The sequence below is a fragment of the Artemia franciscana genome, chromosome 11, assembly GCF_032884065.1.
Source record: "Artemia franciscana chromosome 11, ASM3288406v1, whole genome shotgun sequence".
Lineage (NCBI taxonomy): Eukaryota > Metazoa > Arthropoda > Branchiopoda > Anostraca > Artemiidae > Artemia > Artemia franciscana.
Genome location: NC_088873.1, coordinates 40,142,932 through 40,160,195, shown reverse-complemented (window position 1 = coordinate 40,160,195; position 17,264 = coordinate 40,142,932). Strand labels below are relative to the sequence as shown.

General features: G+C 33.6%; 1 protein-coding gene across 1 annotated transcript in view; it reads right to left on the bottom strand.

Annotated features, from left to right (window-relative positions):
* LOC136033218 (uncharacterized) overlaps positions 1–17,264 on the bottom strand; it is a 95,529-nt gene that overhangs the window by 11,562 nt on the left and 66,703 nt on the right. The window contains exons 12-13 of the mRNA XM_065713928.1: positions 10,225–10,262; positions 2,238–6,607 (exon numbers count right to left, since the gene is read on the bottom strand). Coding sequence (XP_065570000.1) covers positions 2,238–6,607; positions 10,225–10,262 — 4,408 coding nt within the window. The remainder of the gene's footprint in view (positions 1–2,237; positions 6,608–10,224; positions 10,263–17,264) is intronic.

Genomic DNA, 17,264 nt, shown 5'->3' with positions numbered 1-17,264 from the left:
ACAGGAAAATTAAAGGGATTTGCGGAAAAAACCCTGTTGAAGTTAATTTTCATCTCCCTGAGCCCCCTTACAAGATAGCCAACGATTTGAACCTGCATCTTGCGCCCATAGTACAAAGTCTCCCCCCTTTCACTGGCTCAGGTCAAACTATTCCTCTCTCCACCTCTTTCCCCCTCTGATGTTATAAATAAAATCCGAAAGCTCAAAAAATCAAGTACTTGCCCATTAGACATCCCAATTGACTTGATAAAGCCTTTCCAGACACAATTGCTGGACCTTTATCTGATATTTTAAACCAAATTACAAAATCTGGTAAATTCCCAAGTTGCTGGAAACTAGGTTTTATAACACCCATCCCAAAGAAATCTTCCAGTCTGACTATAACCAACATGCGTCCTATTACACTCACTCCAGTTTTTTCTAAGCTTTACGAAGGGTTCCTTTGTGACTGGCTTAAAATTAAAATTATACCACGCATTGACATCCGACAGTTTGATAATTTAAGAAAAACCTCCACCAACCATTACCTTGTACACTTGATTCACACGATCCTAAGTGAACTAGAGAAACCAAATGTTTGGCTAAACCTGGTTTTAGTGGATTTCCTAAAAGCGTTTGACTTAGTTGACCACACTATCCTAATTCGTTTACTACATGATAACTTTGAAATTGACCCACTTTTAGCAAATATTGTTATATCGTTCCTTTCAGACAGATCACAAGTTGTAAGATACAAAAATACCTTCTCTAACCCCCTCTCTAGGTACTGTGGAATACCTCAAGGAACCTTATTGGGACCACTATTATTTCTTGTCATGATTAACGAAATTGGCAAGGAATTCCCTCAAAGACGGAAATATGTGGATGACTTGTCGATCCTTGAAGTATGTCACAGGAATATTAAAAGTGACCCAGTTGAAATCCTTACCCAATGTTCGGATGAATCTAAGAATCTAAATATGACAGTAAATCCCAATAAATCACAGGTAATGACGATCAACTTCTTGAAATCTACTCCTGCTTTTTGCGACCCGATCCCAAGCGAAATGCTAGTGAAACATGTTAAGCTTCTTGGTGCCACAATTTCTAATGATCTTAAGTGGGACACACATGTTTCCAACATTGTTAAACAAGCAAATGTTTCACTATCCATTTTTAAGCAGCTAAACAGATTTAATTGTCCTAAGATACATTCCCTCCGTGTTTACTTATCCTTTATCAGGTCGTTATTGGAATATGCATGTTCGGTCTGGCATTCGCAACTTTCAAATGAACTTAGTGACAAAATCGAGTCGGTCCAAAAGCGTTTGCTCAGAATCATTTACAAAGAAGGTAAAATTCCATACTCCTTCCTCCTTAAAGCTGCACGCATTACCACCTTAAAAGAAAGGAGGGAAAAAATTTTCCTGCTTTTTGCTAAATCAGTCATTTCCAATCCCCATACTGAGGACTTACTCCCTGATTTTCACAATCCCATTAGACTCCGACTCCCCCGGTCAGCCTCCTAAGCAATCCCAACTTACTCTCCGATCCATGCTGTTACAGAAAGGTTTCGTAAAAGTTTTATACCCTTTATTCTGGAACACCTTAATAATAATTCGTGATTATGTACTTGCCAAATTCCCCTTTTCCTCTATTGCCGTTTTTTTTTTTTTTTATTTACTGCAATGTTTTTGTAATTTAATTGTTAAGTTTACTGATTTGCTCTTTATCTTTGATGATTTTGCTTTTTTAATTTCTTTTAATTTTAAGTGTTTGACTTAATGTACTGTTTTGAATGATTTTTTTTTCTTAGCTTTTACTGACATATAAAGCGAATTCGGCTCTATAGAGCTTGTGATAGTCTTTTGAAAATAAATATTATCTTATCTTATCTAGTGGTATCATAAGTGACGCTTGTAAAAAAAAAGAAAAGTTATGTGAAGTTAATAGATACGCCTGCACATTTTTATTAGATTATCTTCGTCTTTTAATTGAGATTGTGGCAGTCATATCATACATAGGAAAGTCTTTGGCTTTTTTTTCTGCTAGGACCTATTAAGACCCCCTTTTTTTAAGATATTGCTCTTTGATAGGAAAAACATCGGGAAAAAAGAAGGACAAATGAGTGATAATTTATTAATAAGTTCTAAAGTGATGACTTATAACTCATTTGTGCAGACACGTTCATTAAATTAATTAAAATATAATTATAGCAGTTAAAAATAAAAATTCTTAGAACTGAAAAAGCTACTTACAAATCACTCACTGACTTCTCCTCGTCTTCGCAGGGAACTAGGCGTCCTTCTCCTTCAAAACATTCCATATCCTTCAAAACATCCTTATCATGTCCTGTATTCTCACTGGTGTTACAGTCAATTCCATTGTCAGTTACATTATCTGGTTTTGTCGATTCTACATCAGATGTTATTGTTTTTACACAAATATCCAAGTTGGTTTCTCCATTCATAATCTGCGACTCATCAAAACAGGAAGTGAAATTGTAAACAGAAGCCGGAATCTCTTTCAGCTTTTCATGGCTGATGGAACTCAAAGATGGGACTTCCTGAAGAGTTTCTTCAACTTTTATGGGATCTGTTATCTGATAATCTTGAGCTTCTAGAGAACTTAGAGGTGTTACATCTGGGACAGTTTCTTCCACTTTTGTGGGACTTACTTTTGGCAAATCCTGAACTTCTGCATTATTTAAAGACGGTACGTCCTGGGGAGTATCATCAGGTTTTATAGGACTTTTAGTAGGAGAATTTTTAACGTCTACCATGCATGCAGATGATGTATTTTGAGGAGCTTCACTAGTTTCAATGTCACTTTTGCTTGGTGAGCTTTGAGTTTCTAATTTCCCTGGAGAAAATGCAGCTCGATGGGCTACTTCGGGTTCTGCAGAGACTTCGTCAAAAGAATCTCGAACCATGACGTCTACCATGCATGCAGATGATGTATTTTGAGGAGCTTCACTAGTTTCAATGTCACTTTTGCTTGGTGAGCTTTGAGTTTCTAATTTCCCTGGAGAAAATGCAGCTCGATGGGCTACTTCGGGTTCTGCAGAGACTTCGTCAAAAGAATCTCGAACCATGACGTCTACCATGCATGCAGATGATGTATTTTGAGGAGCTTCACTAGTTTCAATGTCACTTTTGCTTGGTGAGCTTTGAGTTTCTAATTTCCCTGGAGAAAATGCAGCTCGATGGGCTACTTCGGGTTCTGCAGAGACTTCGTCAAAAGAATCTCGAATGACTGTCTTGTTAGGAGACGGCATTCCCCTGGGAGCTTCTTCAAATTCTTGGGTTGTTCCCAACATCGAATCTTTAATTTCTATTTTACTAAGAGGAGGTATATCTCGAATAGCCAGAGGGACCTCGTACAATTGGGTATAATCAACTAAAACTGTCTTTCCAATGTCAATCAAATTGCATGTGATCTTATCATGACAAGACAAAATACGGGCCCGTTCAAATTGTCCATCAAGTTTACAAGCGATTAAATCGCCTACCTCGGCATTATTGATAGAGTTTAAAGGAAGTTCAAAAGCTGCTCGAATTGCTTCCCAGGCATTTTCAGTCACCAAGCTTTCATCTTTACTATTCTCGTATACTAAACTGTCGATATCTTCTTCAGCTACAACACATGCTGAGATTTCTTCCACAAAAAGCGGGCGAATGTTTTTGACTAGTTCTGGTATTTCTTTCATATTGGCAATATCGGTCACATCTTCATTTCCATAGTCAATAAAAATTACACGAGCTTGATCATCATGGATCGACTTTATTTGCGCCCTATAATAAAGCTTATCCAGATTGAAGACAGCGGCAACTAAGCATCCTTCTTGTGGTGCCGTTTGCAAAGGAGAAAGCTCTCCTATAAGGGCATCTTGGATTTTTTGTTCTAAAACTTCGATTGAATCCTCTCCTTTTGGTTCTTGCTCTTCTAAGACAAGTGCAGTATCTGAGTCATTATCAATTATTTCAGGTCGGAGCTGAGGTGGGTAGCTATAAATAGAAGAAGGAATTTTCTTCAGCTTTGTAATAGCGACTGTACAAGTTTTACCATAATCTATTGAAAGCAAATCTGCATTTCCCTCGAGAAGTTCCATGACTTGAGCCCTGTAAAATGGACCTGCATCGTCAAAAGCGGCAGCTACAAAGTCCCCAATCTGTGGTTCTTTCTTTAAGGGCTCAAGACCTTTCTTCAAAGCTTCACTAATGATAACTTCCACTGGCTCCTTCGATATAGCCTCTACTTTCTCTGGCTCCAATGTTTTAAGACCTTTGCCTGAAGTCTCATTGATGACAGATTCAGCTTCAGCCTCTAATTGCGGTGGTATCTTACATATAGATTCGGGAATTTTTCTTAAATTTTTTACTTCTGTAGTATCTTCATTGTCATAGTCCACAAAGTATACATTTATTATGTTTTCTTTGATAGAAGAAATTTCTGCACGATAATAAAGATTATCTACACTAAATATAGCCGCAACTGCATCACCAACTTGTGGATCACCTAACAACGGTTCAAGGTCACCAGCCAATTCCTTGGTAATTTTATCGATTGGTGTTTCTGCTGAGCCAGTGGCAGGAATAGAACTCGATACTACCACTGCAGTTGATTCGTGTAGATTAATTTGTTCCCGCTGTGGTGGTATATTACGTATACTTTCGGGTATTTCTCTTAAAAGTTCGATATCTGTGGTGTCATCATTGCCGTAGTCAATAAAGTAAACATTTACTGTATTTTCGACAATACAAGAGATTTCCGCACGATAATAAAGATCATCTACACTATATATTGCTGCAACTTCATCACCAATCTGTGGATCACCTGACAATGGTTTAAGGTCACCTGCCAATTCCTTAGTGATTTTATCAATTGGCGTTTCTGCTGAGTCAGTGGCAGGAATGGCACTTGATACTGCCACTGCGGTTGACTCGTGTAGATTATTTTGTTCCCGCTGAGGTGGTATATTACGTATACTTTCGGGTATTTCTCTTAAAAGTTCGATATCTGTAGTATCATCATTGCCGTAGTCAATAAAGTAAACATTTACTGTATTTTCGACAATGCAAGAGATTTCCGCACGATAATAAAGATCATCTACACTATATATTGCTGCAACTTCATCACCAATCTGTGGATCACTTGACAACGGTTCAAGGTCACCTGACAATACCTTAGCGATTTTATCAATCGGTGTTTCAAGCTGAGGAGGAATGCCGGCAATCGAACTAGGAATTTTCCTTAATTCTTCAACTTTTACAGCTGACTCATTACCATAATCAATTAAATAGACATTAGCCTGACCATTTTCAATAGACTTAATGTTGGCACGATAGTACAGACCATCTTCATCAAAGATTGCTGAAACAAAATCGCCAGCCTTAGGTTCAGAACCTAGTTCTTCAAGAGGACTAGCTAACGCATCAGCTATTATATTAATGGGTAAGTGCTCGGGTTCCTTTAATACAACACCAGCTTCAATAAGGGCTGACGCAACATCGGTACCGTCAGAAACAATTGATACAGGATGAAGATCATCAACCGGCTCAAAAGGGATAATTTGGACAACACTTTTAGCAAGAAGTTTTGATTCAATTATGCTCGAAGTGTATGACTCAGGAACAACAACACCCTTTAACTTACATCGCAAGGCTCTAGCTGGTAGGTCAGCAAATCTTGGATGAAGACTGTGGAAATTCTTTTTATCATAATGTATTTCATGAGCTCCGTAATCAAGGAGTAAAACAGTAAGTTTCTGGCCTTCGATCTGTTCACATATTGACCTGTTCCACTTGCCGTCGTCTGCTGATCGAACAACAAAAACAGCCCCAACTTCAATAATGTCCTGTTTCATTTCGGACTCAGTCAATCCATTGTAGAAGTCATTAAGCTCATCAAAAAGTCTATTAAAGTCGTTTCTTTTGGAAACGTTACCAATGCCAAAACAAACAGGTGACTTGTAATAACACAAATACGAATCCTGAGAACTTCCAATCGTGAACATGGGTGGCGACAAATTACCGTGGAAAGGTGTTTCTACACCTAAACCGCCATATTTGACGTTAAGTGATTCACCGTCGTCTCTTAAATTCACTAAGAAAGTTCGCGCCGAAGGGATTTTTCGTACTACAGTAAGAGAGAGCGATTTGGCACTTGTTTCCTCCTCAAACCGAGATTTCATCTCTTCACCAGCATCAACAAAACTAAGAGCACATTTACATGCTTGAGCTGGGAGCACCACCTGATCTTCCTCTAAATCTCTCAGATCAGAGAATTCTGTTTCTTGTCTATTCCCGTAGTCAACAAAATATATCGTGGCAGAATTTGCACTAACTTTCTCAATAACCCCACGATACCACATTTGATCTACCGTGAATTTTGCACAACAGACAGTATTCTCTTTGAACTCCGTTTTGGGAAAAATATTGCCAGAAAAATAAGAGTTAATCTTTTCACTCATTTCATCTATTTCGGGAATGTTCTTCTCTAGCTGAACATAAAATTCCTTAGGTGAGTTGACGTAAACAACTTGACATTTCTCGGTGGCTCCAACTGACAAGTTTACAGGTTTAAACTTCAAAGCTTTTTTGGCCACTGGGAAAGCAGGAGTTGATACCTGCAAAGAAACAATAGTTTTAAAAGTCAAGACCCAGTGGACAGCCTCTTTATAATTGAAAGTAGTTAAGGGGTTTTAGCCCCCTTCTCTAGCGAAAGAACGTAATGACGATAGATTGTATCCATACCCAAACGGAACCCCCCCCCATATTACAGAACGTAAACAATCCAATCCAACCCATATGTGAACTAATGCATATCCCCTTGAATTTATAAGGGTAAGAGCCCTTCAGAAGCCAAATTCATGTTCATACAACACACCAATGGAGAATTTGAAAAGGAAGTATTAAGACCTAGCTTTGATATTCATAGACCAAGCGTCTTTTTTCTATTATTACGTCTTATAATATGGGCAAGGAGGTTTTGAGCCTTTTAAAATGGATAAAGTCATATTGACTTCTGAAAAATGATAGACAATAATAATAATAATAATAATAATAATAAAATTCCTGGAATATTCCCAATTCAAAAAACATAATTGGACGAATAAAGAAAACAAACAAAAAGAAAAGGGCGAAGATAGGAAAAAAAGATAAAAATTAGGAATAGGGAAACATACACTAAAAAATTAAGAAATCCAGTTATCTGTAAAAACGTGTTTTTCTCTTTTTCATAAAGGTAAAATTTTCGAAAACGCAAATCGTAGTTAAAGGAACGTTGGCTCTCTTTCTTGCGAGCAAAACAATATCGGTCTTAAAACACAACAATGATATTCAAGCGTTAGAACACGAATACTCAGCTGATACAATATTTATTTTAAAAAAAGACAATATGCATTTTTCGAGCAAAAAAAAAAAAAAAAAACACATTTCATTTACAAACAATTTAATTTATATATCCACACTTTGCCTTACGTAGCTTCTACCCTACCACTACAATCATCGTCCCATACAACCTAAAATAAAGCGGCCAAGTTCCAAGACTAGGAACAAGGCACAAATAAACATAAACTAGGCACAACCTAAAATAAAGCGGCCAAGTTCCGAGACTAGGCACAAGGCACAAATTTATTTATGTCTCTCCACCACTTATTACTTTTTTAGGAATACTAGTGAAACTAGTTTCACTTTTAAAGTGAAACTAGAAGGCCATAGTAGGTCTGGCATTAAAAGTAAATAACCGTGTGTGGCCCCATCCTGGCTCTCTTGCAAATACGTACGTTTTATATTTTCTCTAAATAGTATAGGGGTCAATGCTTGTGTTCATATGGAGGGGGGCAATCAGGATGGCGAACAGCAAGTAATCTTACTATGATTATTTGGCATTGTCGGGGAAACTGGTATATGCCGCGCTGCGACTTTATTAAATTGCATAGTAAAAGAAAGGACCTTAAACTAAACCATGGACTTGGAAGGACACCTTAGCTCAAAAATAATTCAAAAATGATCGCAAAAAAGTTTAAAACCGAAAGATGATAGTCATTCGCACCCCTTTACCGATGACGCAAAGCCAAGGCAGTCGTCTCAAAGAACGAAGATTTCATTACTATTTTCCTGTACCTTAAAGCCAGTCTCATGGAGATTAAGAGACAGTCTATAACTTAAATGGTCAACACTAATGCACTAAAGCCAGAAGAGTTCCGTATCTGGCAATTGTGTCTCCAGAGGAATTTTACCCAATTAAAGCCGTGAAGAGAGTAGAAGAAGTTCGCTCCAGGGAATTCGTTTATGACCTAATCTTTCTTAAAGCACACATCTCAACCATTTCAATCCTCCTGCGCTAAAATGCGGGGAGTATTTTCCATTTAAATTGGCCATTCCTCAACAAGTCCTGCATAAAGTGTGTTACTGAATATGGCTTCAAGTCTTTGCAGGAGCTCCCCACAGAAACTTAGCACCACTCCAGAGCATACAGAACAGGGCAAATAGGACAGGCTCTAGCACCGTTAAAGACTAACTTCAACATTTAAGGGCTAAGTTTCATATGGCGTCTGTCTTCTTCAAGTACATCCACTCGCTTTCCTCTAAGGAGCTTCATCTTCTTTTACCACCAAATCACGGAAGTTCGACCTGATTATCCGTAGGAGGTAAAGAATAGAAAATAGAACATGAACAGCAGTTTTTTTTTTGGTACTGCACATCCATTTGGAGCCATTAGTGAGGAGTGAATTCCAATAAGGCCATGTGTACATTCTTAAGAGGAAGAACTAATAAAAAAGGATCGTAATACCAGACAAAGTGGCTGGGTTATGGCTTGTAGTAGATTGGGAACTCATAATTTACCAGGTACTGCCAAGAGTAAAAAGAAACTTTTCATTTTTTAGACATTAATGTAAGACATCACATTTAGTGGTGTACTCATCCCTCCTCCCTCTCCATTTTTTACATTTAGACTTAATATTCAATTGTGCCCCCCCCCCCCTCCCACGAAAACGCACCCTAAACAAAGTTTTACATTGCGCGAGTTCGGAAATATGGTGTTATACACATATTGTGCACATATAGTATAAATTATTTTACATCAACAAAAGGTATTGGGAAAAGTAACCGCATAATAATTCACTAATACAGAAAAAATAATAGGAGAATACTTTCTAATAAAAGTTGCATTTTTACAGTTTGAAAATTTAGCAGTGAGCATTGAAAACATTTTTTTTTATTCACAAGCTACATCATATAGTTAACTGAACTTCAAAATTTCATCTCATTAAACGTTGTTTATACTGTATTACAAAGTCTTTACAAATAAAATCTACTGCAAATTTTGTACAATGCCGAGTAAAACCAAAGAATAGAGTAAACCCTTTGAAAATAAAAATAAATAAATCTACTAAAAATATGCCTTAATACACACTGAAAATATTGTAAAAAAAAAAAAAAAAAAAAAAAAAAAAAAAAAAAAAAAAAAAAAAAAAAAAAACCTTTTAAAACAAGAGTTGACCAACTGGTCAACTTTGTTGGTTTTCTTGAAGTAAGCTTTCATTATGAACTGTACATTAAATGTTGCTTCGGAACACTTTTATATTTATGTGGTGGTTTGAGCGAAGCCAAACGAAAGTCGAAGCTCTGACCCGCACACTGCAGCAAGCGAACAGAGCGGAGAAAGGCGAAATTGATCTTCCAAGATTTGGTCACCAGAGGGTTAAAGTCCAAACAAGGGTTGAAAATCAAGACGTCATCAAATCGAAGTAAGGGCCCCTATACAAGTGAGGAATGTCTTGGTGCAGTTCAAGCGATATACCAGCCATTTGGGAGGGCTGACGACCCTCTCTTTTAATGGAGCTACGTAGATAGCAATACTAGTAACCGTCGGCAAGAAGAGATCGTAATGGATGTCTAAATATACATATCAAAACTTATTTTAAATTCTGTCACTTGGCTAAGTTATAAAAACAATCATCATATCTGATAATGGTTGGTCATCCTAATACTAGCCTTTGATCATTCGATTATACATCTGTGGCGTGGAGTATAAAAAGACTATATGTCTTGACCATATGACCATGTGTACTGTAGTAAATCATCCTTTTCAGATAATATTGAAAAAAAATATACGTAAACTATGAAAGACCGTATATATTAGAGTAATTAATATGTTACTAATGAATTACTGACTTTTACTGACCAACTTTAATAAATTTAACTAAAATAACAATAATTAAAATAGAGAATAACTTACTTGGTCACCAGTGTCTGAGGTAGTCCAATCCTTTTCACCTGAAAGAAACGTCCATAAGCTTTAACATATCCAAGGAAGCAAAAAAAAAAGAAACAGGAAAAGGCCAATAATCCTGAAGCATTACAATACATATGATGTTGTTGATGTTACTAGTATAGTAATTGTTGATTCTGGACCACCTAGATCACCCCATCAATTTACAAAGTTTTCTGTTCATTTTACATCATTTTAACATCAAACATTAAACATTTTGAACATTGTCTATCCCGACATTTCAGATGTAAACAGGTCCTTGGAAATCAAAGTTTGATCTCATTTTTAGAATTTTTCACAATATAAACATGGGTCTGGGCCCCACCTAGATCACCCCATCAATTTATCCTATTTTCAATTGAATTAACACCATTTTAAATGAAAATTTCCAATATTTTTACAATTTCATGATTAATTTCAGATTGTTTAGGATTTGATCTTTAACAATTTCTTGTTGTAAATTGTTCAACGTTGAAAGATTAACTGCATCTTCACCATTTTTTGGGTTTACAACATTTTGGTTGTTCAATTTCAGACATTTACATCTTCTTTTGTTATTTTTAAAGTATTATTTTATGATTAATACTACAACCTCGACTATAGTCAACACATTATCGGGTGATTGGTAAGGGTCTATTGGTTAACAACTTCACCCTTGAAATCATATATCAGACAATAGTATCATTGTCTGATTTTGCATCACCTAAATTAATTAAGCGCTTACCCTGTAAATCAAAATTACCATTATTATCGAAAAGTCTACTTCCGTTATAATCTTTACTGGTTATATTTCCTGAAATTCCAAATTTTTTAATTTATTATACAGATAAATGTATTAACCAATTTCATTAAGTGAGTAGTATAGCATTACACGTCAGTAGTACTTAAAACAAGTCAATGATTTTTTTAAAATGTTATTGTTGTTTCTATATTTAAGAGATTCTTTATTTGTTTTATATCAATAAGTCAAACTCCATGCTCCTTTATAGCACGATTAAAATAATTGAAATTTTTTTTTTTTTATGTCAGATGCATGATTTTGTCTGATTCTACCAATTTCGTGCGGATTAGACCATTTAAAAAATGTAAAATAATTACAATTTAATTGTATAATTTGGGGGGTATTAAAATAGCTTTGAGAAATACATACTATTGATGTGTTTCGTTTTCTATCACTCACAAATAAATCTTCAGTGTTTTTCTTATGATTGTCAATGATAACAAAATTCGTATAATTATGGTTTAAGTCATCTACTTCTACAATATAGTCTTTATCATTAGTTGCAAACAATATATTCTGTCCACTTTTTCCTTCTAAACAGTTTATGGTTTGAATTAAGTCTTGATATTCGGTTTTCTTCAAGATCTTTAGCATATAAATAAACTTTGTCGGAATATAAATAATCAAACATTAAATTTAAAAGCGAATTGGTTTTACCACTACCTGAAGTTCCGTAAATTAATAATCTAAAAGGCCATTGAGGTGCTATGCGATTTGCTACTCGTATGTTTAAAATCATATACTTTAATAGGCGTTACTATTTGTTTCATTTAATTAGTATAACACTTTTAATATATAAAGTACTTAACTACCTAGCTAACATAACTACCTAAATAAATTACTTGCTTAACAAACCTAACTACCTAACTAACTTAACTTCCTTACTAACTTAATTATCTAACAAAACTTAACTTCCTTACTAACTTAATTACCTAACAAACTTAACTTCCTTGTTAACTTAACTTTTTACTAACTTAACTACCTAACTAACCTAACTACCTAACTACTCAACTAACTTAGCTATCTAACTAACTTAACCAACTAACTAATTTATCTTCCTAACTTACTTAAGTACCGAACTACTTAATTAACTTAACTCCCTAACTAACCTAGCTAAATTAACTTACTAACTTATTTATCTAACTAACTAACTTGACTATATGATTAAATCTTAAATCACCGTGTTAACTTTATTTTTCAATACTTTTCTTTTAGTGTCATTAGGGTCTAGAGCTTTTTTATTCCGTTTTTCTAAGGATATTCTATGTTAATTTGTTCTTAAAGCGTACTGAGTTTTTGATAAGATTTCCACTTTTCCGAATAATACAACTTTATAATTCTGTAATGATATTTTATCTTTAACGATATTCATTTTAATACCTTTCAATTTTTTCTTTGCTTTGGTTTCATCGTCACCTCCTTTTAAATAAGCGTATTCTTTTCATCTTAATCTACAAACTCAGACATTATTGCTCAAGATAATTCATCCTACATCATATCTATCACTTTTTTTAATGACTTTTATAGTTTTCTATTTTGTATTTTGAAGAATTGAATTTTCTTGGAGGTCAGCTTTAATGTCTTCGTATAAATATCCTCAGTTCGAATATAATAAATAAAGCTATCCATATAACGTAAGTCAATGTTTTCGCTATATTTTGGCATCATGTATTCATAATGAAATTCAACATCAGTAACTTAGATAACTCTACTATTGCAAATACAGTGTAAATAGGTTTATCTCTAATTATATTTTTGATTTAGCCATTCTAGCTGCTGAAAACGTATCGCTAAATATGATTTCAGATCTAAAGTTGGATTTTTTTTACAATTTTTCGTCTTTGCTCATCATTAGTAATTATTTCAATATTTGTTCTTTTTCTTACATTTTCCATAGTCTTTCCAAAACATACATAATTCAAAGTTTAAAGGATTTTTTTTTTCAAAATATTTCTTTATGACGTAGTTTAGTATTACGATTGATATAGCCTTTTTTATAATCTGCTTCTGAGAATACTAGTATTCTATGTACTTTTTTAGAACTAAACAATGCTTTAAATAAAATTCTAAATTCTTAAAATGTAAAACAAAATTCGTTTTATTATGTGGAGTTATAACAATTTGTACTCATAATGCTCAGGAGCTTGAGATAAATCTTAATGTGGGACATGTAATTGCCTTGGGTATTCTAAATCAGCTTCACAAATTGCTTCCACATTATCCGTGTTTATTCCTGATTGGACATGTTGTTTTAATTGTTGGTAGTAATCTAAGGACTTATTCTCTTTTAAATACTCGGGTATATCAATATATTTAAAATCATTTTTAGAATAATTTGGAAGTTGTGCTTTATATAAGTTTTTTTCTATGTTTATTATTTACTTTAGGATATCTTCTCATACGCTGAGACACACCTCGTCTTATACCTTTTTCAATAAAGGTTTATATATCTTAATCAGAAATGATGGAATTTTAGCTTTAGTGTTTGAGAAAAGCTTCCCATGTTAGTCCTGGTGCTGGAAAGAAGTGCAGTGGATCTAGTTTATAATTATTTAAACATACATTTATAAAATTTTCAGCGACATCTGATAAAATTAAAACATAACTTTTTAGATATAATTTAATATGATCTAAGAGTGTTTTAAATTTAAATAATTTCCAAGTAGGTTTTGCTCTTTTAAAATATTCTTCAGAAATATTTTTTCCTGTTAATCTAGAATAAAAGTCGTCTATTGAAGGTGATTTTGTATAATTTATTTTTCCTAGCTATCAATATAATCATAGGGGAAAATCCCTTTCCTTATTATTTCTTTAAACTCTTGAGTATTTTATACATCAGAAGTATACTTAAAATCGTTTCTTAAACAATTGCAATTTACTTTACATTCACAATTGTAATTTACTTTACTTACACGATTGCAATTTACTTTTCATTCACAATTAGCTAAATTTTCAGAAAGGTTATCTAACGATGAAGCCATAAAACAGTAAACCTATGAACCGCATTCCGTATCCGATTTTATTAACAGTAATTCTTTTATAAAATGATACAAAGCTTTCCGCTAAATCAAAGACGCTATTATCAGGTACTAATTCTCTCAGAAATAAATGAGTCATATTTTGAGAGGTTATGCATTACAATAGGGATATGTTTAGGAACTCTTAAAGTTTTTATTACATTCAGCATGTGGAAATCCATGTATATTACCAGTCATATGGTCGAGATCTAAATGGAAATTATTATCTATTATTTTTTTCACAAATATGACAGCTTATATTAGTTGCATTATTCGATTTCCTTTTACTTGTTCTTTTGTATAACTATGATCTTTCTGTCTATTTTCATACTCATTGGCTTTTTCTTTACACACTTCTTTCAAGGTAGTTACAAAATGCCCGCTAGCATCTTTACCAAAGTATTCGTAATATTTATTCTGTGGTGTATCGAAAGAGCAACATAATTGGAATCCACAAGCAAATGGCTTTTGCTCTACTACTTTAATAGGCTTTTTACCTTTCTTTCGATTAACTTCTTCATTATAAGATTCAAAATCAGCTATTATGCAGTAGGTTCATTTGTTTAGCTATATTTCTAAATTCAATTTTAGTTCCTGGTTTTGGCATAATGATGTCAGAACCTTCACAATTTTTCATGTTTTTCAAATTTTTCTTGTTCATTAAAGTGTCTTCCAAAGAATGTACATAGCCGAATTTCATGCCGATTTTTAGTTATTTGAGATACAAGTAATCTACTTATATCTTTAATTAAAACATGATGATTATAAAAATAGAGTAAATTAATCAAATATGTAGAAACTTTTTCATTTATCTTATTTTTAGGAATATGAGCTCTAACCACTTTATTTTTACTTATCTCAAATAAACAAATTTTTAAAATAATATTTGTGTTAAAATTTATAAATATCTTGAGTCTACCATGGAAAATTAGTAATACCTTTAACGTTGAATTTATTTTCATATTTCTGATAGTTTGATAGTCTGTCTACATGATTTTTAGCTGGATGAAGATAAGCAAGTATTGACTAAAGAAAGCATTTATGATCATTATTTTTATATTCATGCAAGATTTTTTGTTTTTTACAAATTCAGGCAATTCTTTGTAAGTAAGTCCTACATAATTTGGTAATCTTGTCGTTCGATAATCAATTCCATCTACTCTTTGTGAATTGTAACCCTAATCTGGGTGTATTTACTATGACTAATGTGTGTATATTCCTGTGATTACTATTTAGTTGGCTTTGTTGGCTATTTTTATTACAAATCCAGGAATAGCTATTATAATGAATAGGTTCGATTTCTTCATTATCCTTCTGAGAATAAAATATCACACGTGTTGTAAATTGAACTCTGTAACTACCTCTATCATTCATTCTATTTTTAAAATCTCCAGCAGCAACCTGTTTTGATTTAAAGAAATTTTTAAGTTCAATATCTAAATTTCTCATAGTGTTAAATTGATTTCGTAAGTCCAAAATGCTTTTATTCTTTTCTATTATTTCATTTTCTAACACTTTTTTTTTTTAACTGGAACAATATTAAATCTGTTGGATTTCTTATCATCTCGACGCTTTGCATTGCGCTCTAACTCAATCAGATTATCTCCAAGTAATATTTTATTTAAGTTATATCATCTTTTCTATCAACAGCTTTATATAAAACAGTTTCGCTTCTGCGCGTAGTTCATGAATTGTGTGACTTGACGCTTTGTTATTTTTATTTTATATTTTTTATTTTTTATTTTATTTCATTTATTAAAAATTGTTATTTTTTACTTGACACTTTGGATTTTCGTTGTAAACAACTTTGAATCAATTCTGCAATGTCATTCAATTAATAGGCGATAATTTTATTAAACAAATGTTCCATATTTCAAAATAGTAAAGCCTGAGGAATTCCATTGTTTTCTTTTTAGTGATATTTATTATTTAGAAAATTCATCTAATAATTTCAGTCTCTTACAAATGGAAATGAATTTACAAAGTAAGATCTATTGAATGCGATGCAAAAAGCTTAACGCAACTACTTCAACAATCAAGCAGTTGAACAAAAAAAAAAAAAGAAAAAAAAAACAACCATAGGACAAAATACTTGGTACAAGCAAATCGAAGCTTTTGGAAGACAAGGTTTTAGAATTATATTACTTTACATTTTCAGGGATTGATGATTTACATAGAAAATTAAAAGTATATGATTATACTGTTTCGAAAACTAAAATAAAAGAAATATTGCAAAAACAAAATATTTATTCCTTACAATACCCCTCTTATCACACATTTGAAAGAAGACGCGTTTATACACAAGGTAAAGATGAACACTGGCCAGCCGATTTAGTGGATATGTAATAGTATAAAAGGAAAACAATAATTTTAATTACATTCTTATGGTGATTGATTGTTTTAGTAAATATCTTTGGTGTATCCCTTTAAAAAACAAAATGGGTCAAATGAAACCAATCAAAATGATATCAATAGAAGCTAGTGGAAAAGTAAATGAAAACAAGGTATTAAAAAATCTGTTTGCAGACATAGAACCTCAAATAACGAAACATAAATTTAATGTAGATGATTTGGTTGGAATTAATAAGGAAAAGAGCTAAGAGCTCATATGGCACTTGTGACGAGGCCGGAAGATCCAAAAACCAAGAGCTCATATAGTATGAACTCTAGCAAAATTCTAAGAATTAATAGATTGATTTAAAAGGAAAATCAGAGGTTTTCTGCCGGTCGTGATTTAAAATAAGAGCTCTGAGTCACGAGGTCCTTCTAAATATCAAAATTCATTAAGATCCGATCACCCACTCTTAAGTTATAAATACCTCATTTTTTCTAATTTTTCCTTTCCCTTCAGCCCCCAGATGGTCGAGTCAGGAAAAACGACCTTATAAAGTCAATTTGTGCAGCTCCCTGAGAACCTACCAATTTTCATCGTCCTAACACGTCCAGAAGCATCAAACTCACCAAAGCACTAAACCCCACCCCTAACTCCCCCAAATAGAGCAAATCCAGTACGGTTAGGTCAATCACGTATCTTCGACATTTGCTTATTCTACCCACCAAGTTTCATCGCGATTCCTCCACTCTAAGCGTTTTCCAAGATTTACCCCTCCAACTCCCCCAATGTCAATAGATCTGATCGGGATTTGAAATAAAATTTTTGAGGCATAAGTTCCTTCTAAACATCAAATTTCCTTAAGATCTGGTCACCC